At 33.7% G+C, this 23755-nt stretch overlaps 3 protein-coding genes across 4 annotated transcripts; 1 reads left to right on the forward strand and 2 right to left on the reverse strand.

Annotated features, from left to right (window-relative positions):
• The first annotated feature begins 3422 nt into the window (after nt 1–3422).
• Nucleotides 3423–6047, forward strand: LOC146934256 (reticulon-like protein B2). Its single transcript, XM_085706135.1, has 5 exons — nt 3423–3743; nt 4392–4572; nt 4668–4809; nt 5485–5554; nt 5670–6047. Exons 1-5 carry the CDS (start codon nt 3524–3526, stop codon nt 5837–5839), a joined length of 783 nt encoding a protein of 260 aa, XP_085562261.1. The 5' UTR covers nt 3423–3523; the 3' UTR covers nt 5840–6047.
• Nucleotides 6048–7585: 1538 nt separating this feature from the next.
• On the reverse strand, nt 7586–13699 carry DAA1 (P-loop containing nucleoside triphosphate hydrolases superfamily protein). 2 transcript variants are annotated; one of them, XM_085706134.1, is made up of 15 exons: nt 13319–13699; nt 13105–13226; nt 12329–12417; nt 12201–12236; nt 11992–12085; nt 11654–11696; nt 11447–11547; nt 11052–11116; nt 10430–10926; nt 10258–10345; nt 9994–10152; nt 9193–9761; nt 8572–8710; nt 8206–8274; nt 7586–8108 (listed from the first exon to the last, which is right to left on the reverse strand). In XM_085706134.1, the coding sequence occupies exons 1-15, from the start codon at nt 13549–13551 to the stop codon at nt 7833–7835; spliced, it is 2580 nt and encodes an 859-aa protein (XP_085562260.1). In that variant the 5' UTR covers nt 13552–13699; the 3' UTR covers nt 7586–7832. The 2 variants fall into 2 exon arrangements, with proteins under 2 accessions (XP_085562260.1, XP_085562259.1); XM_085706133.1 differs by having other exon boundaries at nt 11654–11702.
• Nucleotides 13700–18274: 4575 nt separating this feature from the next.
• LOC146934258 (uncharacterized) lies at nt 18275–22676 on the reverse strand. Its single transcript, XM_085706137.1, has 5 exons — nt 22520–22676; nt 22163–22434; nt 21453–21608; nt 19333–19404; nt 18275–19145 (listed from the first exon to the last, which is right to left on the reverse strand). Exons 2-5 carry the CDS (start codon nt 22292–22294, stop codon nt 18477–18479), a joined length of 1029 nt encoding a protein of 342 aa, XP_085562263.1. The 5' UTR covers nt 22295–22434; nt 22520–22676; the 3' UTR covers nt 18275–18476.
• Nucleotides 22677–23755: the final 1079 nt, after the last annotated feature.

Genomic DNA, 23755 nt, shown 5'->3' on the forward strand with positions numbered 1-23755 from the left:
GCTCTGCATTTTGTTGATGCCTCTAAAATTCCATGTAAGTTATATTATATTATGTAATGGCAATAAAAAATTATTTGTATCTTACATTCATCCATATGTCTCTTACACGCCAGGGTAGATAATGATAGATTAGAATCCAATCAATCCATGCACCTTCCTCACTCTCTCACTAGTTCATATTCGGGAAATTGTAGCTATTCTTTTGGCAATAATAGTATTACAGAAGAAGACACCACCAATAATAGTCCCCATGAGTTTAGCTCAGTTGGTAAGGACAATGCATAATATATGCAAGGTCCAGGGTTCGAACCCCAAACACCACAAAAAAAAAAGTATTACAGAAGAAGTTTTTTTTGAGTTGAATGATAAAAAAGTCAAAAAATAAATTCGTCATTCACCAGCTGAATGTATGTAGTTGTAAGACCCTCTTCAAGTAGGAGTGATTTTTATTGTATTGATTTGTTCGGTGAATGTTGCTATCAAAGGAACATTCTTTTTCAGTGTATTAACGATTTCACTATTATTATAAAATATACAAGTGATTATAAAGATATTGCATAAAAGGCCAACTTAAGTAGGAGTATAAGATGTTAGATTTCACAGCGAACTAAAGTTTGAATCTCGGACTATAAAACAACTTTATGTTTAATGTCACACAATGTCTCGTATATGATAACATTATCTAGTGGAAGTAACATATGAAAAAAAAAGTTTTCATATGATAAATGGTGGGATCATCCACATTTGCACTTGTGATGCTACAACGGGAGAGGATCCAAGTTCAAAAGTAGCTTGTGAGGTGGAAATAAAAATAACTCAAATATTTAAGATAATATCAAATTGTAGATGTCTCCGATCATAAGGTTACCATACAGCTCTTGGGTTGATCTCAACAAATCGAAATAGCTATAAAATAAATTTGAACATGTTTTCGTCACAATCATTTCACTTTAGCGAGTATAATCATACTCCACACAACCACTTCTTGGTCATCCAAGAGGTCATTTGGTTGAAAGATCGTCCCTTTCATCTTATGGTAAGCTAATGAAAAAAAACTCCACCCGATATTCTTTGAGGTTATATCTTCATTTTGATGTTTTAGGGTGTAGTTCACCACGTCTTGTTTTTAATTTAATTCGTATTTTCCTCGTTCTACAAAAAAATATCAATGCTAATTAACAAAAAAATATCAATGCTAATTAAAAATATCAATGCTAATTAATGATGTACTATCTTTTTTGGTGGTGATCGAGGTTCGAACCCCGTGTAGTTCACCACGTCTTGTTTTTAATTTAATTCGTATTTTCCTCGTTCTACAAAAAAATATCAATGCTAATTAACAAAAAAATATCAATGCTAATTAATGATGTACTATCTTTTTTGGTGGTGATCGAGGTTCGAACCCCGGACCTTGCATATTTTATGCATTGTCCATATCAACTGAGCTAAGCTCACGCGGACTAATGACGTACTATCTAACAATGTTGTATCATGCACACATATTTTTTCCATCGTTAAATCAATAAAATCCATCAATTTTATTTGATTTAAGGAGAATGTTAACCGTTGCCCCCGGGGCATTGGTTAAGCAGCTAAAAGAGATAAAATTTTATTAAAAAATGGTGTAATAATTAATTACTCAAAAGTAACAGTTTACATTTCCAAGACAATTTTTCTACTTTTGGATTCCTTAACCAGTGCCCCGGGGCACTGGTTAACAAGACCCTTGATTTAATAATAGAAACAAATTTATACATGGTACAAATACCTATCTTATTTGTGCCCATATAAATAACTAGTCGGCTTTTGGTGTTTTTTGAGTTGCTTTTTGTTCACAATGCTAGTTTCTACTTTGGAATAACTTGCGGGCGTTTGATTTTCATCGGTTGGGTGTGTTGTCTCTCACAAACAAGCTGGACATGGGTCCAAAAATTCCTTTTATGTTTGGGTTAGAGTCTGTAAAGGCCGTGTCTAAATCTTAGGAAGTACAAAAGTAATTGGGATTAATCCTTTCCAGCTTTCACTGTATATCCTTCTAATTCTATATTGATTGCTATGATTAGGAATATTGACAGATTAAAGTTAAACGAGTTCGATTTTGGGATAAAAATAAAATGCTGATAGAGCCAATTTAGTTGAGTTCATTTATAAGGAATTTGATTTGATTGACCCATATTATGCAAGAGGTTCAGAAATAAAATTACACTACCACTCCCATATTAAATAAATTGCGAGTCTGGGTGAACTAAAATGCTAAGACTGCTATTATGGGTTTTTTTTACCTTTGTTCACTAACTAACCTTTCTACAAAGAAAAAAAACAATTTAGGCATTGTATTTGAGCTTTACCACATGTTTCTTAAAAGTTCAATATATAAACAGGGTGGCAGGGTAGGTTATCTTTATACCGACCTTTCCTTCAACTGTAAATTTGACACATGGGGTCATATCTCATCTGATTCTTTTGTCCGAATATATATGTAGTTATACTGTCTTTGTCATGATATATATGTAGTTATGTACGTACTAGTTTTTTGTTTGTCACAAAAAAAAAGAAAATGTAGCTAGTTTCTTGTTAATATCATAAATGCTATTCATTTATTCTGAAAAATCAACTCTATAGAGAAGTAATGCGACGAACCAATTATCAGTGGGCTAATTGAATTGACATTGTCGGCCCAAAGGCCCATTCAAGTGGGACCCTCATCACGCTCAATGGGGCCCACTATTGCTTTGCCTGCCCCACGACGAAGATTCTGCTATTTGTCTATTTTCCTTCCCTCACATATGCAAGTTAAATACTAGAATCTTTTATTTAATTACCGGTTAGGTCTTTAATATGTCTTTTTCTTCTTAAAATTTATCTACCGCGCTAGTTGACTCCAGCTTTCTTAAGTGCTAAGTTTATTTTATAATAATTAAAAAAATCAATCGTGTCCAAAAAAAAAAAAAAACTATAAAAATCAACAATTTTTAATTTTAATTTTAATTTGCATTCATTATTTAATCTAAATTTATTTCAGACGGGAATTTTATTAAAATCCTAGGTCCCCACAGATGACTACCCTATTAGTACTACGTGGTGAAGATCTGTGTGCCACAAATATCATTTTTTGTTTGATGAACTGCGTGTGTGACTCTGAAGCATAGATTATGGAATTTCCGCCACGCGTCCAAATTCTATGTCATTTTTAAATAAAAAATAATTTAATTTAATAAACAAATTTAATTTTTTTTAATAACGGGTTGGGCCCCTTGGCGTTAGTGAAACGAGAGATTAACATGCGTTTTCCGGGTAGGTTTACTTTTCGGAATTCAGATCCGAACCGTTAAAATATTCGAGTGATAAAAATAAACGGCCGAGATTCGATCGATCACAATCACGGTCTCTATTTAGAGATAGAAATTGAAGTGAATAATACCAGTTCTGCATTTTCACTCACACTCCATTTAGAGTTTCTTATTCCTTCGAGATTGTTCCACCGATATTATTCAGAAATCGAGTTTTAGGGTTTTGATCAACCATGGCAGATCATAACGAGCACGAAGAAGTTAAGAGTGAATCTCTTTTGGACAAGATTTCTGGTAAAATCCATGACCATGATTCTTCTTCATCTTCTTCCGATTCAGACAACAACGACAAAAAGGAGAAAAAAGTTTCATCTCCTACTTCCCTCAAGAACAAGGTTTTCAGGCTTTTCGGCAGAGAAAAACCCATTCACAATGTTCTTGGTGGTGGAAAACGTATGCGATTCTCCTTTTTCTTCTTTGAGATTTGATTCTATTTTCTGTATTGTATACTATTATGCTATGGTTTTATGTACGTTTTTGTTTTATGGATTGAGGAATTTAATTTTTGTTCTTCAGTGGTTTATTTAGTAGTTAGTTTTTACTGGGTCTAGGGTTTTAGAGGTTTAGGTCAGATCTCGTTCCTTCTGATTGTGATTCTTGTTTATTTGTTTATTATTTTGTTGTTTAACTATGAATTAAAATGATTCTGTATCATTTGCATGCCGTTTTGGGTTTAGATCTGCAATACCCTGTTCACCTGTTATGTCGTTTTCCCCCAAATTACAAGATCGAATTTCGTAGCTAGGTTTTTCCGCTGGATTTGTTTGTGTTGATAAAGATTACATTTTTACTGAAATTAATTTTGTCAAGTTTAAGTAATTGAATTACCTATCATCGTTAATGATTTACCTTATAGTCTCTTAATTTTGATTCATGCTAACATAAGATAAATATTAACTTGAAATTATCACATGGGCTTTTGAGTTTTTTGTGGTATACTATACATTCCTTTTTGCTCATATGCCATATTTGAACAATACATTGAATAATAGATTGTATTATTATTGTTTTAATAACATTGAACTGCATGTTATGCAACAGCTGCTGATGTTTTCCTATGGAGAAATAAGAAGATTTCAGCAACAACACTTGGAGTTGCCACAGCTTTATGGGTTCTTTTCGAATTGCTTGAATACCACCTCCTGACTTTGATTTCCCACTTGGCAATACTGGCTCTAGCAGTGTTGTTCTTGTGGTCAAATGCATCTACCTTCATCAACAAGTAAATTAATTGCTTTAACTAGGATTTAATTTGGCTTTTTGATATAATTCCTTTTTTGTTAGTTGATTAAGTTTTCATGTTTTGATTCTGATTAGGTCTCCACCTAAGATCCCACAAGTGCACATTCCTGAGGAACCTGTTTTACAGATTGCATCTGCTATTAGGATTGAGATCAATAGGGCTTTTGCTATATTGAGAGACATTGCATCTGGAAGGGATCTCAAACAGTTCCTCTCGGTAAGTTGATTTCTGCTTTTCATTCTTTTGTCATCATTTGTTGCTTTTCATTCTTTTGCTATATAGAAATTGGTAGTGATTAAATGGAGGTAGGTGGGATTTTCTATCCCAGGATGCAATTGACGTCTTTGTAATTTGTTGTACACTTGCATTGCTATGTGGCATCATTGCCTATTGATTACCTGGCAATTTTCTACTGAAGAAAAATGGCAGGAGGGCATGTGTCCTGCAATGTTGTAGAGTAATATTATGCTAATTTCAACTTGCATGTGGCCGTGCCTATTAATAACCTGGCAATTTTCTACTGAAGAATAATGGCAGGAGGGCATGTGCCCTCCAATTTTTTTTTTTTTTTTTGTGTCCTGCAATGTTGTAGAGTAGTATTATGCTAATTTCAACTTGCATTTCTATGTGACATCATGGCCTATTGATAACCTGGAAATTTTCTACTGAAAAATAATTGCAGAGGGCATGTGTCCCGCAATGTTGTAGATTAGTATTATGCTAATTTCAACTTGCATTTCTATGTGGCATCACGGCCTATTGATGCAGGAGGTCATGTGTCCTGCAGTTTTCTTTTTGTTTTGAAATGTGTCCTGCAGTGTTGTAGAGTGGTATTATGCTAATTTCAACTGTTTAGCTTGTATTAACTGTGAGTTTTGTTGTGTTGGTTAGGTCATTGCTGGATTATGGGTTTTGTCTATTGTTGGGAGCTGGACCAACTTCTTGACATTGTTCTACATAGGTAATGAAATGCTTCTTTAATCAATGATATTCATTTCCCTAAAAGTTCAAACTTAATTTGTTATGTATGTGTGTATATACACTAATTAATGTCTTGTATTGTGTTGTGAAAGCAGCTTTTGTTTTGCTTCACACTGTACCTGTGCTTTATGAGAAATATGAAGACCGTGTGGACTCTTTTGGTGAGAAGGCACTCCATGAGTTCAAGAAGCAGTATGCGGTGTTCGATGAAAAGGTATTGAGCAAGATTCCCAAAGGTCCTTTGAAAGACAAAAAGAAAGATTAAGTGTTGAGATGTATGTTGTAGCTGGGTTTCATCGATGCTGTTATATTCTGATTCTCATCAGTTTAAACCCTGTGATGTTATAATTTTATTTTTTTAGGGTTTCTTAGTAGACATTGTCGAAGAAATGCTTTATATGTTTTTGTGCTTACATGTAAACCTTGGATCCATCTTATATGCTTATGGTTGACTTGCTGCTTGGTTGTATTTACATCATGAATATACTACTTTCTACTTTCTGCACTTAATGTTTTCATCGGAGTAGGTGGTATTTATTTCTCCCAACATTTTCAACTTCATTCTTTTAGAAAGGTTCCCCTATCTAGTATGAATCTTATTACTATTATCTCCCAGCTAAGGCAGTCTTCCACTGCTTTGCTTCTCACTTCTTAGCTCCTGAGCACTTGGCAATTGGCAATTGGCATTCCTCTTTGTACTTTTAGTTCACTTATTTACTATTTCTGCGTATTAAAGAAATTATTTCCTAATAAATAAAGTAACTAGGACAATTTCTTCTGGATTGCTATTTCTTTTGGAGTGGGTTGGTAGTTTGAGACATAAGGCTGGTTTATACATGACTGGGAAAAACAATGACGTTACTGCGTTGAAGCCGGTGAATCAATTGTATTTCTCTTCAAGGTTTGGATTGATTATATTTTCTGCTTTTTGCAAGTAAATGTCCCCAAGTTTTGTGCACTCTATTTACTTCTATGAAATTTACTGTACGCTTACTTTTTTCTTTTATGTATATAGCAAAAATATGCGTAATCAATTGAATTAAATTTGACAACGATTAAACTACTCTACAATTGTTAAATTTGACTCAATCAAAAAACAAAAATTGTTAAATTTGACGACCCCCACAATTACAAGGTTTGCATTAAAAATTATATCGTATAACAATTTGATATTTTATGTCATTGACTAGGTGTGTTAAAATTAAAAGGAAAATGCTAACAAGTGCCCTAAGGGCATTGTTTAAGCATCTAAAAGTAACAATTTTAAATCAAATTAATATTAAGCATTTTTTAAGCGGCATTAGATGATGTGCATTGTAATACCTAAGACTTAGGGTATCTATCTTTTGGTAAGAGGTAAGAAAAATGGTTTGATTTAAAAGTGGAGATTGATTATTTGGATATTGCATTTTAGACCATCATAATTTTTTTTTTTTGAAAGAACCATCATAAATTAAAATTATGCTTTGTCTGATTTGCACAAGTGAAATAAAAGCATAAAACTATGCTTTTTCTAATTTTGCACAAGCGAAATAGTTTGTACAATGCATAAGTGTGTCTTTTATTATGAATTTTTATCAATATCTCAGATTTAATGGTAATGGTGGAATTTATTGATCTAATAGTAAAATTTTACGATGCTAGAGTATGTAAAAGAGTTGATAGTTTCACAATTCACTGTATCCATTTTATTTAACATTATTATATTGTCAAACTATTTTTGATTTGATCTTAGAAACTTAACGAAAATTACGTCATTTCAGAATCCTTTTTGTATAAATTTTCTCTAATTTCCAATGGCTCAGCGATTCAGTCTCTGGAGAAAAATTATAGACATCACTGACACAACACAGTAGGTCAATACAAATTTGAGAGTGTATTCATTTCTTCTATCAATTCCATCCAAATCGTTCTCCTAACCATACATCCCAATCAAAACTAATGATTCTAGATTTCATAAATCACCATCTTAAACTTTTAACCAAAACAATAACGATGTAAATTATAAGAATGATCAACAATCACACACTTTTACAAGATTTAAAACAAACATCATGTTGTGATTGACAACAAACATTTATAGAAAAAATTATACTACACTTGTAACTAATTATATCCGTGGCAATGGGCAAAACAGCAAAGTTATCATTGGAAAATATAGACAGAAATAACTAGTGAATTCTTCATTGCCTAAGAGGAAAATGATTTCCACACACTATTTCATTGAAAAAGAGCACATTCTTTGTCTTCTGCATTTTTCACAGGAAGTATGACAACTGCTTTTGCTTCCTAGAACCACCTTCTCCATACAGCTCATTCCATTGTGTCAGCTCACCCATTCCAGCTCCCTCGGCAGAGAAGCTTGCAGCAACCTGATTCTTGGCCTCTTTGAAATCCTGCATATTCAATGGCCTAAGGGTAATAACTCTTTCTTGTGGAACTTCTTCCTCTTTTGCTTCTTGACTATTTTTATTTTGTTCCTTTGCTTCTTGAGTATTTTTCTTTTGTTCCTTAGTAGCTTTCTGTTTCTTATCCTGTTAAGTAATATAAACAGCATATAGAAGGTCACCATAATGAAAACACATTATCAGAAGATTATACAAGATGTTAAAACATAATTTCTGGGATTACCAGGTCCTTTAACCTCTCTTGCTGAATCAACTCTCTAACTGGCCGATAAGCAGCAGTTGTGCACAAGTTCTGCATTGAAAAGTTTGACAGCAAAGATCAAGGATAATCAAAAGCACTTGTAGTACTATATTATTATAGGGCCTGTTTGGATAAACAACTTATTTGCAGCTTATAGCACAAGCGCTTATCGTGATAAGCGCTTATTATAAGTTCAAATAAGCTTTTGAAAATTGTCATAAGCTGTTTTCATAAGTTCTCCAAAACAGTCTCACAAAGCTTATGTCAGTAGACAAGCTCAAATAAACCAATCTAAACAGGCCCATAGTTATGTCCATTGAAAACATAAGAAAATATTAAACAAAAAACCTTTAAATCACTTCCGGTATATCCGTCTGTCATGGTCGCGAGTTCCTTAAAATCAATTTTTTTGTCCACCTTTTCTTTTGACAAAAGAGTCCTTAAAATCTTTTCCCTGTTCTCAACAGATGGTAGTCCTACCATAATTCTGCATTACAATAGACTCAGATGATCATATTAATTCACCCACATACACACACAAAATATAGATGGCAAGTGCACCATAATTTTTCCTTCTCCCTCAACATAAATTAAGATTAAACCTTCAATTTGATCTCTAAGCTATTAATCTCTCTCCAATTTAGTCTTTAAAATATATAAATGTAGTAATTCGTTCTTAAAATATTCTCAATACATCATGTTGATTCATGAACTTTGTATTATATTTCTATAGAGGGACACCTGATGGATTGACAATAGTTGAGGGACTATTTATTATATTTCTATATTCTCGGCCAAATAGGAGAGAGAATCTTAGTTTAGAGACTGAATTGAATATTAGATCCATAACTTAACCAGAAAGTGGGTGACAAAGATGGAATAATGTGACAAACATACTTGAAAAAAGCAGAGAAATAAAGTGGCATAATAAAATGAAGAATGGAATAAGCCAAAAGCTAATTGACACACCTCCTTTCAAATCGCCTTATAATAGCTTCATCCAAGTCAAATGGCCTATTGGTTGCTGCAAGAACAAGGATGCGCTCTCCTTGTTTTGTCGTGAGCCCGTCCCAATGGGACATAAATTCATTCTTTATTTTCCGCATGGCTTCATGCTCCCCAACTCTTGTTCGTTGCCCAAGCATGCTATCAACCTCGTCGACAAATATAATAGTTGGGGAGACTTTGGATGCAAGTGTGAATAAAGCGCGAACATTCTTCTCATCTTCACCAAACCATTTAGAAGTGATGGTAGACATGGACACATTAATGAAACTTGCTCCAGCTTCCTTTGCAATGGCCTTTGCCAGCATCGTTTTTCCAGTTCCAGGAGGCCCAAATAACAATATTCCTCGGCATGGTTTTAGAAGTCCTCCAGTGAAAAGGTCTGGCCTTCGTAGGGGAAGCATTACTAGTTCTTGAAGCGATTCTTTTGTCTCTTCTAAGGCACCAATATCAGAGAATGTAACATCAATCTCATTTGCTGGTATGACTTCAGGCCTTATTCGCTTTTCAAATTCATTATCAGGAGGAACTTCCTGCAAGTGAATATGTAAAGTACATGTTGTAGTGAAATTGACATTACATAAGACAAGATCAGAAAAAAAGAAGAGAGAGGATTCACAAAAATAGAAAACAATTTTCCTAAATCTTAAGATATGAAGTCAACACCAATACCTATCTGTCGAGTATTAAGCTTAAAGATGAAACGATAAACGAATAGATGAAATTTTGATTACAAAGAAATTTTGATTAAAAACAAAGGCTTACAGAAGCTTTTGATGGTGGAACCGGTTTTTCAACACCTGCCTTTGCCACTGAAGTTGATATTTCTGCTTCAGCCTTTTTTACTGGAGCAGCACTTTCAGCAGGAGGAGGACTTTCCGCCTTCACTGCTGGTTTCACAACAGTTTCTACCACGCTCGGAATCTTTATGTTCATGATAGAGAGAGAACAATAAATGCATATTAGTACAAGGCTGTTAGTACTTTTTTTTTCTTTCTAAACTTAATGAACATAACTAGTAGTGCAAACCTCAGATTTTAGAGCTTGATCCTCCATCTTTGATGTATCTCTTCCATTGAATTTCCCTTTACGGAATATACCCAATGCATGTGACAAACTGTTCCACAAGAATTAGTAAGGACATCAAATATACACAGACAGTTCGTGTTCATTTTCACGCAATTAACGTTGCAAGTCTCACCTATTGCAAGAAATAATTAGCTTTCCATTTCTGTATTCGAGGTCTTTGTTTTTCATCAAATGATGAGAGATTGCTGACACAATAATCTCTTCTATATAGTTACTAAGAACCATTGTGTCTTCCACACAGATGGAATCCAAGTCATCGCAATCAAGATCATTGGCTGCAAGCACTTCAGTGATATGATTCTTGTTATCCTGAACTTGAATCATCTTCATATCCTCTTCCAATTGAGACTTCCAGCTGACAAGATGTGATTCATCTTCTGGAGGTCTGATTTCTATATCGTACGGGAAGAGCAAAGTAAGTTTCTCATCCAACTCTTCGAATTCATTACCAGAATCTAGAACTCGCGAACCAAGAATCAGAATTGGTCCAGAGAGTCTCTTCAACATTTTTTGGAACATGTTATATATCTTTTGTGATCTAGATAATAACCTATCAACATCCCTCAGATATAGCACAATGGGATAGGTTTTTGACACAGAAAGTAGAACCTGCAAGTAAAACTTCCAATTATCAAATCAATATCTTTGTGGATGGATACTTCCAATTGTCTAGTTCCGAAAAACATGGGAATCCTCTGATGCTGAAATCTTTTTATGATTAAACGTAACAGTACCTTGTAAAGAGACTGTATAAGTAGTTTTTCATCAAAAGACCAGCTGGCTGTGCGCTTCAAAGGAGCTGAACGGATATATGATTAGAAAGAGAGAACAATGAAATTTCACAGATATGTCTAAGAATTAAATTAAAAAGGATTTTACAGTGCATTGGTCTAGTTCTCACTGCAGAAGATATTGCATTAAATACAAAAGAAACCAATTCTATAAAGGGAAATGTTAATTAAACAATATGAGTTTGGTTCTGTAAACATGATCAACTTTCTTTTTGTTTCATTTTATTCTCAAAATTATGCTTATTATGGTATTTGTAGCATTCCTTGATTAGGAGATCCTAAATTATAACTGAATAAGATCAATAGTCAACATCTTTTACATAAATTTTTCAAGAAACCTGGATTTGTAGGATTGCTTTGTGAAGCAAGACCGCTAATATTTGAAGTAGAAGAAGCATTCCTACGGAGCTTTGGAGGATTACAAGAGGTGTCATCCCCCCTGCAAATCAACAGACAATACCAAGTAAGAATATAAAATAAAATAGAATGAAAGTAGGTTATATTTATTCTTATAGTCAGAATACAGTTTTATCTACTCTACTTACATTGATTGTAGATCCATTCCACTGCTTTGCCTGTGCATTTTTCCTGCAACTAATTTTGCATGTGGTCAGTAATATTGATTTAAATGGGCTTTTAAAAATTGTGAACAGTATTTAAGCTAGTAATGTCCACATAAAGAGAGAAATTTAAGAGATTAACCAGTTACAAGCATCCTACATAAAAAACATTGAGCATCTCTTGACCAAATATAAGTTATCATTATTCTTCAAACCAGAACAAGGCCGAAAAAACCTGTATTAAAGATTGGCAAAGCTTTTGATAGATTATGAATCTAGCTCTAATTCACCAAGGATTTGAAGATGTAAGGAATTTGTTGTACCTTTAGGTTCCTCCCTTTGTGAAAATATTGAAAATGATCCAAATATGTCAGATAGCTTCTCCAAAGTTGATTCTGAAGTGGATCTTTTGAAAGACTATAATCAAAGGTAGCAAAATTAAGACAAAGAATAGCAGAATTCGGAACAGGGTAATTTTTGCATAATACATACATGAGAAAAAATAATAGAAGATAAAATAGGAACATCTTACAAATTCTTTGCTGCCAGAACCATATTTACCCTGAATCTGCAGCAATCATAGCAGATCAACCATTAATGTAGACATGTAACATCACAAAATAGGCAAGATTTGAATAAATCAAAACATGTGACACTCACCTTCAATGAAAAGTCAGTTAAATCCAAGAGAAGCAACTTGGCCTCAAAGTAATGAGCCAAAGCCTTGGCAAGCACCTGTTGGTAAAGTTCTTTAAGAAGAGAAAAATATAATTAGCTTCAGTAGACAATAGAAATATCAAAACATATCAATCCATGATTAAAACATTGAGATTCAAATTATGAATCAAAAAATCTATTTTTCAAATCATGAATCAAACCTTATTATAGATCATAAAATAAAAACTATTAACATATGTGATAAGAAAAACAAAAATCATATATCAAATTCAAAATACTTCCTCAAATCAAAATGACAGAAAAAAAAAACTGGCTACACAAAGTTGAGAGACAAGTTATTTCATAATTCTATTAATTTTTATCTTTATTTTCTGCTATATTTTGATCAACATACTTTCTTCTGAGTTTCTTTTAAAAACTTGGTGCTTAATGTTATAAATCAAGAATAAGCTTGACGGTATTTTTTTTTTTTCCTTCGCGAAAACTTGATATCCAGTCCAAGAACAACTAATCCGGGGACAAAGAATAAGTTTTCAGTTCGATACATAACAATTTTTTATAGACACACGAACAAGATCAATAAAAAAAAATATTTATTTTTCCATCAATTCTTCATTGTCCCAAGAAGAATTGCTTATGTCCAAAATAGTTACACGAAAATCTACTCATATCGATTAATTTAACTTTGTATGCAACTTGCATAACCATATTTGAATCCCTTATGATTGCGAAAAGAGAAGATGGTAAATGAAACTAACCAGCAGGGCCAGAGAGAAGAATAGTTCTGCTAGCAGGAGCAAGATTACGCGTATATTTAGAAACTTCAGCATGCTTTAAGTGAACATAAGCAGCACTTGTTAACAAAACCCGTGTCTGCTCACTGTTATCATCATAAAAGAAGTAAAATAAGTGATTATGAAAACAAATCAAAGGTTGATTAATTTGTTGTAATAAAAAGTAAGCATGCCTTGCCTTAGATAATAAGGGAATTTATCAAAAGTAACGTTGCTATCTCTGCCGTCAACAATAAGTCTAAGCATTTCATGTTCAATTTTATCAGCAGTAACAGCATTAGAAGAAGAGAATGAATAATTAGGACCCCATTTAGAAACATTTTGTCCAGAATTAGCTAATCCAATTCCAACTCCAACTCCTACTCCAACACCAACACTCAACGCTGATATCAGTAAACTTTTCTGTTCCATTTGAGTTGAAGAGCCCTAACTAACTGTGATATGTTGTTTTCTTTGTTAAGGCGGCGGAGGAGAATAGAGAAGGAAATGGAAATGAATCAATGTGCTCTGTTTTTTTTTTTTTTGTTTTGTTTAGTACAGTTCCCGCTTTTTGTGTGATATTTTTCCTTTGGAGTAGGAGTTTTTAAATAGGGAACAAGGTGACTCATGTATACCTTGTGCTACGTGTCACTTCTTTTGACGGCTACTTTGTCGGTTTTACAGTTTTCATTTTTTTTTCCCCTTTATTATATCTACTTTGGATTATCCTTAGACCATTTACAGTGGTTATAACATTCAACAACCTTCAACACCCACTTTTTCAATTTTCAACACTCCACATCATTTTCTCTCTCTTAATTCAACACTCATTCAATTTTTACCACTCCAATGGTTTTTTTATTCAACACTCTACCCCACCACCTTTTATTTCTTTTTTGTTTTTATAATTGTTTTTAAAATAATAAGATTCCAGAAAGCCAATAAAAAAGCCACACGTGCCATTATCTATCCACTTTTGCTTTTCTCTTTCCACCCTCTGCAGCCTCACTTGCTTCTGTCCCCACCTGTTCTGCAGCAGCCAATTCAGTCCAACCACAGCCCGCCATGTGTCCCTCTGTGGCAGATTCAACTATGTTGAAACCATTCATCCTCTCTTTCATCCACATCACCATTAAACATCACCATTGCAGCATTTTACTTGTTTAATGTTGCTTTCAACATGCCCATTAAACACCATTGTAAGTGGTCTTAGTTAGGTAAGGTCATAGAATTAGATAGCTACATGTCCCATACCTTTGTTTTTTGTGTTTTTTTCTCTTTTTCTTTTCATGTGTTTTGTTCATGTACTGTATGATTTTTATCCTCATGGTATTCTCAACTTCATAACTTTTTCAAAATTTGTTATAACTACTTCTCAAATAAGAAAAGTTTGTTATAATCATACAAAGTGAATTTGAAGCTATGAATCATAAAAAAGCATTTAAGAAAATGCAAAAATATGTGTAAATGTAGATAGTCAAACAATGTTCTAATAAAAATGGACTTAAGTGCTAATTTTTTTTTTCATCGATTAATTAAGGAGGAAAATAAAAGGATAAAGAGATTGTTTGAAACAACTTATTTATAGTTTATAATATAAGCGCTAATCATGATGAGTGTTTATAGTTTCTTAAACTTTCCATTGCAGCACTACTCAGTCTCTGACTTATCATGATTGTCGTTTATGGCCCTTCTTGCGTCCATCATTTTTCATACTGAATGTACTTCTTAGCCTTTTCTTACAAGTGGTTTAAGTTCTTTAGTGTCTCAAATTCAATCAATACTCTCGACAAACTTCGTACCTCGAAGTAACCCTTGTTTTAGTAGGCACCTCTTCATCTTGTCATCGACATCCTTTATTAGGATTGTTTCTTTGTTAAACATCTCTATGTATTCCCAAAAAGGTTCATCCTTTTTTTGGCGTATAGCTATCCTGTTTTCCACCGACTTCAGTTGTCTTCGAGAAGCAATAAAGTGGCTCGTAAAATATTGACAAAGCTTGGTCCATGAGTTGATGGATACCGTATCAAACCCTTAAACCAAGCTATACCACCTTTTTCAAGGTCAAAATAGGCATTTTACGCTTTACTTGTCTCATGACCTCTCAAAAGGAAATGATCATATCCATTGTCTTGATGTGGTCGTCCGAATCAGAGGTCCCGTCATATGAATCCAATAGTAATCGTTTCTGAAGAGAATTCATGACAGGACAGTCGTTTATCCTGCTAGTGAAGGCATTGAGATAACGACCAGAGGGTGGAGGTTTGTACTCAAACTATGACCTCTCTGACTAGGAAGATCGATGGTAGCACTAATGTCAGGATGACTAGGAATTGCTTCCATACTACATTCCCTCAGGGATGGAGGGGAGCCTCCACGACCCCCACCATTATGGTCACTTTTTCTCACGGATCTGATAGAGGATCTTCAAATCCTTGTTGGTGATCGGGGGTGGACATTTCCCCACGTCTTTGAGATTTGGGCCTAAAAGGCCTAGACGGACGATAATAATGTGGATCCGGAACGATGAATCTCAACAGAATGGAGAATAATATCTCTTATGGGTAAATGATTGCATGTTGACAACCATGATTGTCATCTAGGACCAACGAGAGTTCGTATCGTACATTCTCAACATGTGATAGGCGCTCGCCTTGCTCTACAATGACTTGGGTGTTGAGACTATTGCTCGACGGTCTTCAACATGTCTCGAAGGAGGTTGTTAGTCTCTTAACCACCGTCGAAAGGTATAATAAGTTGTATCTCTTTGATTCGATGAGGTGTCTCTTGGTTCTAATGTTGATATGTTGCAGCCTCTAGAGACGATGACAACACTACAATGTCTTCAACTTGTTGGAGTTATGGAATACTAATAACGACACTTACCACACGTTGTCTAGTGTAGGCCATTAACCTTAGAACAAAAGAGTGGTGAGATCGTTAAATATGTTTCCAATAGACAACACCAAGAATTCTAATCGAACCTACCAACGATTGATTGACTGCTCCATAGAAGAGGGTGGTGTACCTGCAAACACTCTGACAATAAAGTAGGTAACAACCGTGTGAGCTTTTTACGATTAGAAATAGTGTACTCAGAGTTTTAAGACTCAAAATTCTAATTGTACGATTGTTTCGTATGATATACATTTCATATGAATTGGTTGTATAAAATGGAATGAAATAAAATAAGATGTAATAAGATAGTCAATTTTAAAAATTGGATTTTATCTCATTTCATTTCACTCTATTTTATACTATACCACTAACCCATTAATGTTTTTTTATATATGTACTTGTTGTATACAATACTACTCCCACTAGTCGAAATTTCTTGATCCAACCCTCTTTATAATTGTTGTAGATCGATTCATGGGACAATAAAATCTTGGATTTTCAACAGCGAGGGATGGAAAAATGCTCTTCTCTCATCAAAAATTGCTCGCTTGCAACCAAATTTCCGAAAATATCTCCACGTGATTTAAGTCACGCTGCATGAGTTAACTCACGCAGATTATAAACCTAGCGTGAGTTAACTCACGCTGGGTTTCAGTGTGAATTTTCAACGTGACTTAAGCCACGTTGCGTAAGTTAAGTTACGCTGAGTTGATACATGCGTGACTTAACTTACATCAGAGGTATTTTCGAAAGTTTGGTTGAGAGTGAGTAAATCTTGTTGGGAGAAGAGCATTTTTCCTAGGGATGGAAAGACCAGAGCAGTAGAAATCAAAATGTGCCTTCCGTGGCCCAATTGGCAAGTTGGAAGAAAATGTAACAAACCATACCCATTGGAAAGAAAATGAAGCATTGTAACTTGTAAAGTTAGCAGCTATCCAGGCACAGTTTCCTATACTAAAGTCTAAAATACATGCAAGTGGCACAAACACAAATCAACTTACGTCAGAATCATACTTGCATAGCACGTGACATGGAATGCTGCAGCAAAATTATTGGCTGCAACTCTGCAATTGCACGGGATGGCCACGCCAATTACTAGACAACAGATTCCTTGTAGTCGCACTTTGGTTTGATCCCATACCAAAGCTGAAAGGTCACAATTTTTTGCTTTGAAGATTACTATCTGACATCTTCTGTTTGCAACTTCACATTTCCCATTTAAAAGCTTTTCATATCATAATCTATTAGAATTTGGAAATCATAGGCATGCAAGTCGATCTTCTGTAGAACTTGAATGAAGTTTTATCACCACACACATGGACATGGTTGTAATTGCCATTCTGATTACCTCACTCTTATTTTTCTTCAAAAATAAATGAACCGTTCAAGGTATACATAGAGTTTATCTCCACATATGCAAGAATCCTCTCTTTCAAAAAGTAAAAACATGTAAAATACAATCGGTAGATATGTAGGTTTCTTATTCATTTGGTTTAAGGTTTGACTATTGAATAAAAAACATATACGTTGGAAAAGTTCAATATCTTAAATAAATTTAAGGTACTTTGAAGATTTAGTCTGTACGTCTTGGTTTACCAGAATAACAAGGGTAAAAATACTGCCTATATAGACAGTAAATGATGATAATATTACCTTACCTTAACTATTTATACAAAAAAAATCGATCTTAAAGATATGATAACAATATATTAATAATAATACTGCACAAAACAGATTCCTGTGATACATATGTCAGTATATGATCTTGACAAAAAAAAAAAAAAAAATGTCAGTGTGTGATTTTTAAAACCAGAATTTCCTGATTCTCTAATCCCAATCGTAATTTAAAAAACTGCTAAAATTGTTACTTCGATCGTTAAAGTTTCTCACTAAATTATATTATCTCCATCCTTTTTTTGACATATATTATCTCCATTTTAAATATACGATATTTTCGATAAACTTTTTTGTCCCTTTATCAATTAATTACTATTTCTGTCATTCATCGGAGCAGTTGTTAATTATTTTGTATCCTTTTCTGTAATAAATACCAAATATATGATATGAAGATAAAATTCCTAGTTCAAATTCTAAAATATTTAACACAGTAACTGTCTGCTATAGAAATACTCTGAAGATTCATTCTGAAACGGCCATACCAAGAATTCGCTTGTATATATAGCAGTGTTACTCAATGAATCTTCGTATCATAGGAAAGAAAATAGTGGCTCTAATAATACCGCATATTCATCAGATATAGACAAAGTAGGTCCCTGAGTTTAATAATAATATACAGTTGTAAGAATCCATTACAAATACATTGGTTTGGTCATTGTACCTTAACAATTAGGCACTGTTCTAGCATGAATTTGCTACCGAAGACGTTGATCCAAAGCATTGCTATCTACAAAAATAGGCTACTACCTGCTTACTAAAGAATCATCATAAGTTTAAAGAAGCTATTTCATCAAATCTAAAAAGACAAAGCCATTCCAAAGACTATGCAACAACATTGATGGCAATAAATTCCTTGACCGTGTAAATATCACACCCATCACCATCCCAAGAAATATAAGTGGCAGCATCCTCTGTATGTTAAAATGTGCAAGCGCAAACGCAACTGAACTTACCAGTATTGCACACCACACAGGCATGTATTTGGTAAGTGACGGGAGTAGAAAACCGCGGAAAACTATTTCCTCCCACACAGGAGCGCAGACCGATACTACAATTGCATACAACAACATTGCCACAGGATCCCTTGCTTTTATTGATTGTTCAACACTTGAAAGGGTGACCTGTGTCGATGGCAGGATGGGTAGTAGGTCAAGGTTGAACTGAGAGAGCCGATTGACAAGAGGAAACATGAGACAACCCATGACAACATCAAAATGCCATTTTCCTTCCGGGCTAAACTTGAACCAGTCGGGTGGAAGGGGACGGAATCGTGAAAGACAACGAACAAGAATTGCAATTCCAGCTAGTCCTTCAGTTACATCAGTGACAAGGCTAAATAGGGCCTGCCCTCTAAATGTCAAAGAATCCTTGCTAAAGCCAGTTATATGGGCTGCAAAAGGAATCATCCAAGATCCTATAAACCAAAATGCCAATGTCCAAAGAAGCATAACCTGCATCAAAGATTGCACGAATTACAGCCTCAGGTTGAGCGTTTATTGTTCAGGATTTCAACTCTGCTCAATTGGGATACATTCCATGATTGCCACATGTACCCTAAATTTTAACTGCGAGGAATTGATAAACAAAAGCGAAACTTTTCATAATTATACTTTGATGAAACTTTAGAGAAACACTTACTTTTAATATGGTCGTTGCACTCCATGGTACAACCCATCGATTACCAATCCTGTTGAATACTTCATTTGCAGCCTGCAAGGAAATCAAGCCATTGGGTAAACAAACTCGTACAAGAAAAACAACAACAACAACAACAACCAAGCCTTATCCCACTAAGTGGGGTCGGCTCTCGTACGAGAAAAACATTTAAAGTATAAATTTTATCTGAGATTAACTATATGGCATTAATAATACTGCTCCATCAACCATTGACAAAGCGATGCAAATAAATTCTAAAACTTGATATATTTTTAACTGAGAAGGAAGATGATGCAGGTACAGTAAATTCAATAACGCGGAATTTGAAGATCAAATCATCTAAATATTTTATTTCAGTTTCAAATCTATTACAAAGTCAATTATTTCATGTAATAACATAACAAGAGTAGTCATTTAGGGATAATTATTTCTTATGTTTCAGTCCTTAAGGTAATCTACGAATTTGATAGGACCAGCTGGTAATTGACAAGGAAGAAGGGGAAATTCACCATAAAACAGAAATAGGAATCCTTTGTTGATGGGTCTCGATTAATGGTGACACATACACTCTTAGGGATGGTCCAAGAGCTCTCCAATTCTCTAACTTTTAACTACTGTCAGACTCTGCCTGATTTCCTATTATAGACATCACACGTTGACCTTTTTAACTAACAGCTAACTGAAGATTTTATCTATCAGAATTTTTACATTGCCAAGTCTTGGGGTTGTATTTGGGCAATGATACCAGCTACTGAAATTGTTTTAGCCTATGTTTGAATTGATAGAAGGAAATGGAAAGCAATGATACTGAATTCATTGTTAGGATTATGAAAATAGGAATATATCAAATGAACCCCGATGGATCGCATTTCACCCAATACCCCTATTTTTCTTCTATGTAATGGAAACAATTTTTATTCACTACATCATAAAAAATACCAAACAATCAAAAGGTAACTTCATATCCATTCCTTCCATTCTATTACATCCTTCCACTTCATTCTACTAACCATTAACAAATCCAAACGCTCTACCTTAGTATCCATGTCTACCTTGTGGGTTTAGTAATACAAGACACTATGGGATTTCGGTTTATTTCTATATCTTAAAGGAAAAGTTATAGTAGGTCAATTTTAACAGCTGCAATGCTTTTTTAAATAGAATGATCACTTGTATGTATACAGAAAATCGCATTCATCTTGGTTGTGTGATGATGCAACCAAAATCTGTGGTAATGCCTAGGCTTCTTTTCTGCTCATCTTTGATTTGTCCTAAAATCAAAATCAAAATTCTGATAATGCAGGTACCATTCTTAACACCCAAACAGTCATCAATCTGACCCTAAGACCCTCTATTATCATTTGCAAGTCACTCTAACCCTCGCATACATCCATTGAACCTTCAATTAGTCTATAATCTGGATTCAATCCATCTATATTATATCATTAATCCATCCGAGTATCATATGTCTCAAATCCCACTTCAATCCTACATTGAAAGAACATTGAACTAAATAAATATAATAAAACAAATGTCCAATTGGGAATGGCAAAATCTACATGCTCATTTTATTCCAATAATTCTTCAATGCCTAAATACAAACATATATTTACTTTTAAGCATGTACAGTTACAATCAAACATGAGAAAGGAAACCACTTTCAGTTAATATATTGCTTCCTAGAGAGTTCAATTTCCAGCACTTCCTATGATTGACTGCAGTCGCACATGGATTGATAAAATATGTTCACGGACTTCCTATACTGCAAATACCTAATAATAGAGAAGTGTTTCTTTTGATATTATGTCATTTGACTATACAGCAGATATTATCGGGGAACTACATAGCTCATATTTTAGAATACCATCCTAAATGTATTCGTCATTAATGAAGAAACAAAATGCAATGCAAAACCGTTATAAATTAGTGTGAGTGAGTCTTGCTTTGAATTTATCACCATCAAAACTGATGGCAGGGGCAGAAATATGCATATTTCAATTTTATTCAGAAGAGCACCTATTCATTGATAACGAATATTTAAATTGCCATCCGCATAGAAAACAAAAAACCATTAGTTTTTATGTAAGCAAAAGATGTACGACCTTAGGAATGATTGACTTCCAGTCTCTTTTGACAACATTATGGTCCCTTGATTCAGATTGCACCAATTCCTCATGAAAACAGTGGTCTATAATTTCTGGTTTGGGGGTTTCTGAAGAATTATGCTCTTCATGCCTAAAGCACAGAATACTCAATTTCTGCAATCAAAACACCAAAGCAAAAAAGTTGAGCACAATCACTTAAACACATACTTATGAAACTGTTTATCTACCAGGATAAGCATTTGTGAAAGTTTGGGAGAAATTATGAAAACAGCTTATGACATGTTCATAAGTTGTTTTCAGCTTATTTCCACAAGCTCTCTAGGATAACTTAAGAAAATAACTTATAGCTTTATACAAAAACAGCTTGACTTTATTTTATCTTTTGTTACAGAAATAGCTTATAATAAGCGCTTATGTTGTAAGCTGCAAATTAAGTTGTTTATCCAACTATGGCCCAGTATCCTAAAAATACTAAGATGCTACACCATTTTCACCTATAACAAAACTAGTAAATTAATAAAGAACTTAAACTTGATAAATTTAAGAACTTTATCCAACCCTTTTCTTTTTACTCAGCAATTTTATTAAAATAAACAAATACAAATTAAAAAGCAATCCTCCATAACACAAATATAAAAAAACATAAAAATAAAAATAAAAAGTTGTTGGAAGTTGTTGCAGAATACATAAATAAAAAGCATACTTACGTTGTTTGAAGGATTGAAACGAGAATTTGGGATCCGAAACGAGGTGGTAGGAAAAGGACGAAGTGTCGGGAGACGAGGAAAAGGCTTAATTGGACGAGCAAATAGAGAATGAGAAGAAGACGAAGTAAACATTTATGAATCGATGATTAACTAAAACCTTCTCTATAATCAGTGATTAATTACATCAAGGATATGGATTTAAAGGATTTGAAGATGATTGCTCTTCTTCTAATGCTTCTAGTTTCTTCCATACAGAGAGAAAGAGGACAACACTATCTATCTTTGCATCTTTTTTTTTCTAAAATACTACTACTGTACTTGAAAACTAATTAGCAATTTATAAATCAAATAAAATACCTAGCTTTGTCCTGTTATGTAGATTTTGTGTTTCGATTTCTAACCCAGAAAATAGAGGATAGGTTTTGGAAAAGGAAAGGGAAAACCAGGACATTCACTCTATCTGGTTGATTTGATTGATATCATGAACAAGACAATTGGCCAAATCCCAAGGGTTAGGGGTAGGGTGCTGTTGAATTGTGTAAAAGCATCTAACTTGGGGGGTAGGTAAATGATTCCATTCCATCACCGCAAACCAATTTATCACCTCAATTATTTTATACACATAAAATAAATCTACTAAAAAATATTTATATTTAATACGTAAATAATTTTACATATGGTTTGATTAAAATATAATAAGAAATAATCTACCAGAAAATATATAATAAGAAATATACCGAGAATGCGTATCATCAATTCAATAATTTCATTTTTTTTCTATAATAATAAACTAAATAATTTCTCTTTATATGAAGAAAAAAAAATTATTGCATTTGGAGGTAATAATTTAAATATTTTGTAAGATTTTCGATTACAAAAATAAAACTACCACTACTGTACAAGATTACTGCCAAACTAAAAAAAATTAGATTTAAAGACGTAACTTTTTTTTTTTTTACAAAAATCTAACATATAATACTAACTTCTATTTACATAATGATAGTATGTGTCCTTTAAGTACAACTTAGTTAATAATTGTAAAGACATGTCGGGATTGTGATTCGAAGTTTCGAACCTCATATTTTCTTATTTCCTATATTTAAGATGTATAGTAATCACTACACTATTTGGAAGAAAGAAAAAAGTTTATAAAAATTTACCAAGTTTGGGATAGTTAACTGTGATTTGTCAAGAAATATAAATATTTATTATCTATTTTTAAAATTTTAAGTATATGTTACATGCTCTAATTTACTCCCAGATCTTCAACTTTTCTCTTTGAAGTACTTGCATATATAACTCCATGCAATCACGACTAAGTTCAATCCATATATATGAATATGAGAGACTCGATATCAGAATGCACTCCTTTAAAGTGCTGCAGTAGAAGGCCTCACACATCAATCTCCAAACTACATAGCTGCTTTGTTTCCCTTGTTTTAAACCTAATCATTCGTCCATCTAAGGAACCAAATGTTGCACGTAATATTGACACTTTTCGACTACTAACTAAAGGAAACAAACTTAGTATAATGTCTATATTTTTGTGGAACTGATCTCATAAAGTCCAGCTAAACAATAGGATAGAATGTT

This window comes from Medicago sativa, chromosome 4, assembly GCF_051527215.1.
Source record: "Medicago sativa cultivar Bolivia chromosome 4, Bolivia_mono, whole genome shotgun sequence".
NCBI classification, from domain to species: Eukaryota; Viridiplantae; Streptophyta; class Magnoliopsida; order Fabales; family Fabaceae; genus Medicago; species Medicago sativa.